The sequence below is a fragment of the Phragmites australis genome, chromosome 1 (assembly GCF_958298935.1).
Source record: "Phragmites australis chromosome 1, lpPhrAust1.1, whole genome shotgun sequence".
Taxonomy (NCBI): Eukaryota; Viridiplantae; Streptophyta; class Magnoliopsida; order Poales; family Poaceae; genus Phragmites; species Phragmites australis.
In genome coordinates this window covers 22,539,472-22,549,002 of record NC_084921.1, presented here as the reverse complement: position 1 = coordinate 22,549,002, position 9,531 = coordinate 22,539,472, and the positions used below count along the sequence as shown (strand labels likewise).

General features: G+C 42.1%; 1 protein-coding gene across 3 annotated transcripts; it reads right to left on the bottom strand.

Annotated features, from left to right (window-relative positions):
• Positions 1 to 421: 421 nt before the first annotated feature.
• LOC133912820 (mediator of RNA polymerase II transcription subunit 9-like) lies at positions 422 to 4,866 on the bottom strand. Of its 3 annotated transcripts, none has more exons than XM_062355753.1 (5): positions 4,340 to 4,866; positions 3,613 to 3,675; positions 2,889 to 2,969; positions 1,370 to 1,424; positions 422 to 914 (listed from the first exon to the last, which is right to left on the bottom strand). In XM_062355753.1, the coding sequence occupies exons 1-5, from the start codon at positions 4,532 to 4,534 to the stop codon at positions 907 to 909; spliced, it is 402 nt and encodes a 133-aa protein (XP_062211737.1). In that variant the 5' UTR covers positions 4,535 to 4,866; the 3' UTR covers positions 422 to 906. The 3 variants fall into 3 exon arrangements, with proteins under 3 accessions (XP_062211737.1, XP_062211728.1, XP_062211745.1); XM_062355744.1 differs by having other exon boundaries at positions 1,370 to 1,428; positions 4,340 to 4,861; XM_062355761.1 differs by lacking the exon at positions 1,370 to 1,424 and having other exon boundaries at positions 4,340 to 4,865.
• Between the last annotated feature and the right edge of the window lie 4,665 nt (positions 4,867 to 9,531).

Sequence of the window (9,531 nt, the reverse complement as noted above, 5' to 3'; positions counted from 1 at the left end):
ACTATCATGAAACGAGCAACATTAGATCCGGTCGTACCGATACCGGCCAAGGCGAGAAACAGATGCTGTTACCTATGCGGCCCACGACAATAAGTTGCGGAGCATCAGATCTGTACAAGACTAAAAGCGGAGGGGGTTCCCTGTGCCAGAGAGGGAGAGGTCCCCATCCATCCCGTATTTGGGACTCAGGAGGAGCAGCAAGCTGTGTTGTACATACACCGAAACAGCTCCATGCAAAATGAAGCACCATAGGGGTGGCCCACGGAGGTTCGGATCACAGGGTAGTTTCTCTGTTTTGTACTACCAATTTGTTCGATGCATAACTTGCAAGGGAGTTCGGTTGGTTTTCGTTTCGACGAACTATGATACTGCACTAGATAAAACACTATAACATCAAGCAAGCGGCAGATAACACTTGAGGAATGGTGAAATCAAGCAAGTCAACATGGAGCTCACTGCATACATCATCAATGGCATGAGAGGTGCACCAGCCAGAGCAGTGGATGGCAATTTCTGTGTCGCACAAACACGGCATTGACATCTACAGAGTGCTTCTATTTGACACTCCGGGGAGGAGGAACCCTGAAGAGAACTTAATTATTAACCCAACCCAAATACCGAGAACAATACTTATTGCTACTTAATCATTCGGATCTGTGAGCTCCTGGATAGTTCTCCAGTACACATTGCACTTGGCACACGAGTGCAGCGCCTCAATTCCCATTTCACAATTTTAGGTCCCTACTCCACACCATCTACTAGCTCAGTTAACGCATACCAGAAAGTTTAAGTACGAAGAGACTTCATGTATTGGTGACAGTAGACCTCAACATTAAGCATTATGATGGTATTTCTATCTTGCATCCCCCTTAATGATGTCTTCAACGGAGCCTCTGTACTTTGTAATCAAATCCCTGACATACAAAATACTGGTCAGCACTAAAACAAACTTTAAAGGAAAGCAGTTCAGAACATGAGATGCAGAGTAAATTTCAGAAAATCTCATGTTTTAATTGCAGAAAACCCGAGTTTATGGCTTGTGGCATATAACCTCAGGTTTGTTGGTGATGGTTTCAGAAAACACCACCCTAATCAACTCCCCCACCCAGAGCAGGCATGCTGGTACCTTATTGTTGGGTGTGCCAAGGTAAACAGCCCAGCAGTACAAAGTGGCACTTCAAGTAGGGTTGGCATGTCAGCTCAAGTAGGAATTTGTAAAGGTAGTGCTTTCTAAAACCATATTACCATAAATACTGGGTTATGTGCTACAAGCTATCAAACCCAGATTTCTTTTGCAACTAAGACAACAAACATGTCATTTTCTGAAATTTACTCTTATTCCTTTTCTTTTGAATAATGGAGCTCTTACTTCCTTTGATCAAGCAGCTGCTGTGTTTCATCCAAACTCTGCCTTTGTCCCTCAACTGTCTATTGGTAACAAAAAGAAACAATTGCCATGAGTATTGAAGCTTAGGGTAGGAATAATAACTGGCTCTTGGCTTCCTGAGAGAAGCCTATAATTTTGTGGCAACTCGGCATTCACCTAATTATTGGTGAGACAAATACGAATTTTGTATTATTTCACATTTCTAACATAAAAGTGCATTTATAAAAAAAAGTACTAAACAAGAGTCAATACATTGTGAACTGACTAATTTCACCTGGTTCTCACCAGAAATCAGGTTAGAGAAAAATCATTCATAATATTAAATTAAATGTAATCCAGCCGGTAGTAGGTAACCAGGCAGTGACCACCCGGTGGTTATCTCTCAATATTCTACTAATTTCTTTGAATTTTCACGAATATCTAATACCATGTAACATATAAATTTTGCATTATCTAGATCAATAAATATAGTTCAAAAAAGCTCTCTGCCGGTAGCTGCAGTGCTACCGGTATCAACTAAAAAACCGGTCACACCAGTCACTGGCCGGTTACCACATTTCTTTGTTACCCTGCAAGAAAAATAGCCAAAACCATCCAAACTCTAGTGATAATCATATTAATAATTGAGAATTAATTTTTAGGCGAATTTGGCTAAGAGACACTATAGTTCATTCACATTTGCTGAAAGACACTACAAAAACACGCTACAGATCTATTACACTCTAGTTTTGTTATTCTTTGCTGTTGGACACTAAGAACATTAAAATAAAATTATCTTGTGCAGTAGGAGAGACATGGCTATTCCACCACCAAGTTTACCCACAATAAAAGTTGCTTCCATCTTAGACGCCACCGATCATTAGTACGCAGACGATTGTTGTTACTTAACTGAAGCGTAGGAGTGTTTAGAAGGAAAATTTCAGGAGGAGGGAGGGCTAGGATTATAATTGTCATTTTTAATTATTTCAGTCTAAACCGGCAAAAGTTCAGTTTAATCAGTTCAGTGTCCTACAGCAAAAAGTCACAATTTTGCAGTGTCTATGAGCAAAACCATGATTTTCCGGTCTCCATCAAACACAACAAAATTACAGTGTCTTCTATTAAAAATTGCCTAATTTTTAACCAGGCGAACCACTGATAACACCCAAAATTGATACTGGACACGTATCAATGTCTAGAAACTTTGGAACCCTACTTGTGCTCCAACAAAAGCCAATCACAAAATTCTGAATACTCTCAAATAAAAGTATACCTAGTACCAGTTATTGTAACAGAGATGCATTTCCTACTATGGCAACAGATGCATTTCCTATTCTGAAGAATTTCTAGGCTGCCCTAGATGCATGGATCTGGCAATCTTATTGCATATAATACAGACAAAATAAACACATTAAGCTTCACAGGTCAAAATAATTCATTTTCCACCCAATACCTACTACCTAACTCAGGAGACAATTGAGAAAAAAGCACATCAGTCAGACAAAGAAGCAACGGAACTTACAGTTGACTTCGAGCTTATCGTTCCTGATATAGAGTTCAATAGTTGTTGGCACCTGGCAAATTGGCTGGTCAATTCTTCAACCTATGTATAAAAAACAAAGCTTCTCATTAATATAATAACATAACAGGATAAGGGTTTACAAAAGCAGGGGGCAGTAAAAAGATGTTAAGTTGGTGGTTTTTCTATGTTTGGCAAGGAGACACTACAGAAACAAAGGCTATCATCTGCAGGAGACACTATAGCATGTAAGCAGATGGCAAAGAGCAGTAACCATAATATGCTATTGGTAATAAATAATGTCATTAGGGTTTGTAAAAGCATAAATACGAAGGAAGTAGTTTAACTGGTTGTTTTTCTATGTTTGGCACAGGAAAATATGAGACACAAGAGAGAAAATAAGGTATCATCATTACAGCATCTCCAGTGTCAGATCCAGGTATCCATCATACCTACATATCTCTCACAATAATAGCCTCCATTGTTCTCAGGGAAGTTAGACCAAGTCAAACTCTATCACATGTCTAAATAATTTCATCACATGTTATACCATGTCAAACTCTGTAAAAGAATTTTCAGGTTCCTTGCCCAAAAAACACTTTCAGGGGCTATGAAATATACTTTCTACAGTGAAGCTACAAGTATTCCTTCTGACAAGATCACACTCGATGAAGTGGAAGCACATCAACCTATTTGACAATTGAAAATTAGAAGATGACATACTTACTAGTGCATCAAAATTTTGATCCCTTGTTCCTGTTCCAATTGCATCAGCTAATCTTGTGACCAACTGATGAGCAAAAAAAAATACATAAAGAAAAAAAAACTATCAGGAATTTGCAATACATTTCTAGTACATTTAAAAAAAAGGAAAAAAAAAGGAGAATTAGCTATCATATGTGTGAATACAAAGATTTGCTGGTTGCAAAAATGCCATTGCAAACACTAATTGCTAGATGCCAATACAAGCATGTGATAAACAGCAAAATGGCATTGCCAGCTTAAGAAAAATCTATAATGTCTAAAGCCCTAAACTACCCTCACATATTTTTCATTTTAACTTATCTTGTCAATAATTTGTTCTCCTGATTAACCTCAACACTTTCTCTAGCAACCGCCATTGTGGCAGTCACTGCCACCGGCTAAAGTAGCACATCATGGTGTGAAGAAATTGCCACAGTTAATAAACATAATGGCTACCAACTATAATTCATGGTTGTAACAAGTATTTTGTTTCCAAACTTGGAAACAAAATACTTGCAGAAGGCATAGTGCCATCAATCAATGACACCATCACAAAAATTAGCAACCCTATTTGAGCGTTTCTAAATCTATGCTATCTTAATTTAAGAGGAGAAAACCCCTCTATAAAATCACATAATCCTGAGATCAACGAACACGAGTTACTTCACCAAACCCCACACAATTTCACCCCTTTCTATGTTATTCCTTACATGGAGGAGGTGGAAGTGGGAGGCGAGCGAGGCGTGGTGGTGCTGTTGCGGCTGAGGAGGAGACATCAGCGTCGGCTGCGGCTGATGGTGGTACTGGAGGGCGTGGAGGTGGTGGTCAGGCTGCGGGGACGGCACCAGTGCTCGGTAAGGGTCGCCGTACTGCTGCTTCGGCTGCTGCGGGTGGTGATTATCCATCCTTCCACTCCCCACCTGTGGCGGCGATACGGCACCCGAGTCGGAACTGGATGGTGGTCAAGGACCCTGGGGGTTCAGATCTCACCAGAAAGATCTTGGGGTGGGGCGGACTAGCGGGCGGGCGCTGGCGGCTGCAGGCAGAGCACTAGAGGTTGGCGGCGTGCGGCGGGAGGCCGGGCACACGGGGAGGAGTGGATGGCCGGTGGAAGCGGCGGGAGTCGGAGCGCCGGTGAGTACCCACTCGGCATAGAAGAGTAGAGGTCGGAGGGTCGAGTCGGACCCACTCGGCTTAGGAGAGTTGGAAGGGGGCAAATTAACTTCTAGTCTCTTCCGTAGCCAAGTCTTCAAATGTCACTCTTTTCAGCGTCTTTACCTTTTATTATCGGAACGAAAAACATTCTTACTCATATGCCATTTTGATCACCATCTGGCCTCGCTAGCGTGGAGTAACATAGCAAATGACCTGGTTGCCCAGCCCAAACCACCACCTTCCTCTCACCCGTTCGTCCACTCGCCCGTGCTTTGATTTGATTCGATCAGCTAGGGTGCTAGCAACGATTGTTCATGTGAGATGGTCACCACCAGGGTACCGTCGCATATTGTCCTTGCAGATTTAGAATTTATCGATCATTAAGAGTCATCGATCTAACGAATTTATTGAAAAAATAAAAAATACTTGAAGTAAACGAATCACAAGGAGATTACATAAAGGTTTTAGACAGGTTCAGATCTTCTTAGTATAATAACCCTATTATGAGCCTGTTAAAGAGAGTGTAGCTAGTTTAGGTAGATCTAAATCTAGTCAATGATTTCTTCCTCGGCTTATGTTGACTTGGGACGGATTAAGTATATGACCAGTAAAGATAAGCTTTTAATTCGTCCATATCATCGAGGACGACTCGGATTCTCGATTAGGATGAAGCATCTAACCGAGTTCTCTAATTTTCTACTTGGGATTTTGAACACCTCCAAATCCCAAGAGAGTCCTTAAGAAAGTATTTCATCCAGGTAGATTGTCTAGTCAGCATGTAAAAAATCATCCCATCCTTACAAAGGTACAAGGGAGATAAAACTCATCACTGGCCTGGTTTGGAAATTGAACTGTTACAGCGAAAATTTTGCATAATGGTGAAAAGATTCCTTATCACGAGCACAAAAGAGTTGATATATGTCTTTTCGACTATGCCCCACGCACGGAAAAATCTGCGGATAAACGGGTACACCGGTGACCGCCTCTTTGTCTGTGTGCCAATTGAAAAGATGTAGCCTTTATGACCACGCGTCGTTTGGATGCCCGTGACCTATAACGTAGTTACGCCCAGAATAATGTTTCGGAGATGAAGCGATACATCTCTTGACCCTTTGACCTATATAAACCCTAGGTGCTGGAGCTTGGATGCATCAAACTTGATCATGGACCCTCCTCCTTCGCCTGAATACACTTGTTTATCTCCTAACTATTCCCCATCTTCCCCTGACTACACACCTTTACTCTGCCGTCGTCTCCCCTCGAATCTGATTCGGTTGTAGAGGTTATTGACATCTCCTCCGACGAGGAGTCTGAAGATAGGGCTGCGACTCGTGGTGTCCCTGTTAAAGATGGCAAGCCCCCATCGCCTCAGGTCCAAGATAAGGTGGACTGGGACCTTTTGGAGACGAAAATAGAGGAGGAAGAAGTGGCGACTAAAGCGGAGAAGAGGGAGGAGTCCAGCTGCGTCTCTATTAAACACGGCAAGACACTAGCCGCTTCATCCTCTCCGTCCTCGTGTTATTTTGGCGTGGACAACCATAGGGTGTAGCAGGAGCAACGACACCGACAATGAGGGTGGAGAGCTAATGCCTCTTCTGAAACCTATGTCGTTGGAGATATCGATGATCGAGGGACAACACCGCCGAGTTCGGCATAGGGCCGGAACATCAACAACCTAGTCTCCTCTGTTGGCACCAATGAATGGAGAGAGGCAAGGGAGTCTTTCCTTCCTCTTGCCAAGTTGATGAAGCTTCTTGGTCGAAGACTCTCCTACTCTGCATCGAGTAGATTTTTTAGGACTTGTAATCCTTTTTTCTTTATCTTATTTGTAAAAGAGCTCAAAATCTTGTTAAATGAAACGTTCATATTTCTACTATAATGCCTTGTGTATAACTATGAATCTTCTTATGAATACAAGGAAATTTTTCAACAAGTGTTCAACCTTTGTTTCTTCTAAGTAGTTTATGGCGCTTTTGGGGTTTCTTATCAGAATATTCGTCGTGATCACCTTAGGTCAGACTCCAAGTTAAAATATCTTAGTTCTTAAGCACCTCAGGGGCACATAGGTTTTCCGCGGTTCCAAAAGATATTATATCCCTTCTTGTTGGAAAAATGGCACACAAGACAAGTTTTATAATCCTAGTGTACGTGAAGCCCCCAATTGGTTAACGGGAAAGGATCCCCGGATTGACAATCTTAGAAATACGAGTGTGCATATGGACGATAGTGCTCAAATAGTAGCTTATCTCAGCTCTCTTTTTTTAAGGCATTGTCTCGAAATAGGTAAAAGATATATATTGATAATATGACAACTAATATTTACAAAATATAACCTAAATACCTACACATAAAACTTGCGAAGCTCGTCGATATTCCATAATTTTTTATGGACTTGACTATACTCCATAGCTAACCTATACGACCTTGGTCGATTGGATGTGACGACCCTATAGGAACCTTACCACTTTGGAGATATCTTGTTGCTGTTTTTCTATCTTTGTACGAGTCGTATAACCAGATCTCCAGGTTCGAAAGATCTTTTGTGGATTTTCTAGTCATGGTAGCATCGGAGAGCTTGCTGGTACCGCGTTGATCTTATCAACACTTGTGCCCTTTTTCTTCTCAAGAACATTGAGGTCATCCTGTCTCTCAGAATTTCATCATTGTTGGCATATAGTTCAACTCGGGGAGATTTGATCTTTAGTTCACAAGGCAGCATTGCTTCGACCCCATAAACTAGGAAGAAAGGCGTTTCACCCGTCGCCCGGCTATACGTTGTTCGAAGTGCCCAAAGTACGTTAGGCAACTCGAAAGCCCAGGCTTTAGCATAGGAGGATAAGCGGTTGAAGACACGGGTTTTGAGTTTCTAAAGTACTACGTTGTTTGCTTGATCGACCTGTCTATTGCTTTGTGGATGTGCCACAAATGCAAAGTAGACTGTTGTGCTGAGTTTCTCGCAGTAATCGATGAACGCCACACTGGAAAGCTGAGTACCGTTGTCAGTGATAATTCTTCTTAGAACACTGAATCTTGTCATGACACTTTTCATGATGAATTTCTTGGTGGGTGCCAACGTGATTTTTTTGACTGGTTTAGCTTCAATCCACTTGGTGAAGGTGTAAATTGCGATGAATATGAACTTGAAGCCCCGGGACGCTACCGGGAAGGGCCCTAGAATATCCAGCCCCCAAGTCGCGAATTGCCACGACAAGGGGATCGTCTATAGGGTTTGAGGGGTTGATGTACTCTTCTGCTATGAAATTGATAGCTCGTGCACTTTTTAACTAACTCGCTCGTATCATAGAGGGCAATAGGCCAATAGAAACCTTGTCTAAATGCCTTTTTGACTAGGGTTTGGAAGGAAGCATGAGCTCCACACACCCTTCATGGATTTCTTTAAGTAGTTCCCTACCCTGCTTTTGAGAGATGTATTTTATGAGTACTCTATCAGCGCCTTTTTGATAAAGAATGCTATCTACCAAAGTATACATCTTTGATCGATGTGAAATTTGCTCGGTTAGTGCATCATCCTTAGGACAACTCAATCTTGAAGGTACTTGCGGGTTGCAGTCATCCATGAAACTTCGCTTTCGAGCTAAGCCACGAGTTCCCCCACGACTCTTTTTGGGGTGTCAATCCCTAGTGAGCCTCTGATCTGGTTATAGGTCTCATAGATGACCACTCCTTCGACTGTGTCCTTTGATGATTTCATAGACGGCTTCAAGAGTTTCTCTATGAAAATCCTAGGTTGTCTTGGAGACTGTGAGGATGCCGTGCAGGCAAGACTATCGGCGAGACAGTTGTCCTTCCATGTGATATACTTAATCTCGAGCCCGAAGAATTTCTTTTCCAGCTTCCTCACCTTCGTGAGGTAGTCCATCATAGTTTTATCCAACATTTGATACTCCTCGCTAACTGACTTCACCACCAACTATGAATCCCTTTTCACAAGAAGGCGGCGGATGCCAAGAGCATAATCTACTCAGAATCCAACGAGTATATTCGGCTATGTTATTCATGGCCAGAAAATCTATATGCAGAGTATACTGCAGGCTTTCTCTTGTTGGAGAGATCAATATAATCCCTGCCCCGCGCCTTGAAGCGTGAGTGATTCATCGAAGAATAAAATCCATACATCTGATAAATTGCCATGGTCAGCCTGGGGTTGATCCGGTTCTGTCCATTCGGCCACGAAGTTAGCGAGTGCTTGCGACTTGATTGCTGTTCGAGGTATGAAATGCACGTCGAATTCTCTGAGTTCCATAGACCACTTGGCGATTTGGCCGATTGCATCTGTTGTGCAGGATCTCGTCCAGTGGGAATATTGATGGTATGGTAATCTCATGAGCCTTGAAGTAATATCGTAACTTATGAGATGCCATTAATACAGCATATAGTAGCTTCTTTACTTACGGATAGTGTTTTTTAGGATTGTGGATCACTTCACTAATGTAGTACATCGGTCGCTGGCTTTTCTTTTGTTTGTCTTGTGCTTCTCTTTCAACTACAAATACCCCACAGCACGTGGTTAGGCCACGACGTATGGGAGCAAGTCTTCATTAGGGTTGAGACGATTAGCACGGGGGGAAGAAAGATACCTCTTCAAATTGTTGAATGGCTCATCTGTTTCTTTTGACCATTCAAACTTGTCATGTTATCTTAATAACTTGAAGAAGGGAAGTCCTCGATCTCTGAGCTAGGAAATAAACCAGCTAAGGGCTTCCATGCATCTGGTTAGTCTCTGAAC

Bases quoted from the DNA above. Each gene is read 5' to 3' on its own strand.
- LOC133912820 (XM_062355744.1), bottom strand. From the start codon at position 4,534: ATGGATAATCACCACCCGCAGCAGCCGAAGCAGCAGTACGGCGACCCT. The intron at 3,676-4,339 runs GTAAGGAATAAC...TTTGCTCATCAG, and splicing joins CCCACTTCCACCTCCTCCAT to TTGGTCACAAGATTAGCTGA. The intron at 915-1,369 runs GTAAGAGCTCCA...TTTGTATGTCAG, and splicing joins CAGCTGCTTGATCAAAGGAA to GGATTTGATTACAAAGTACA.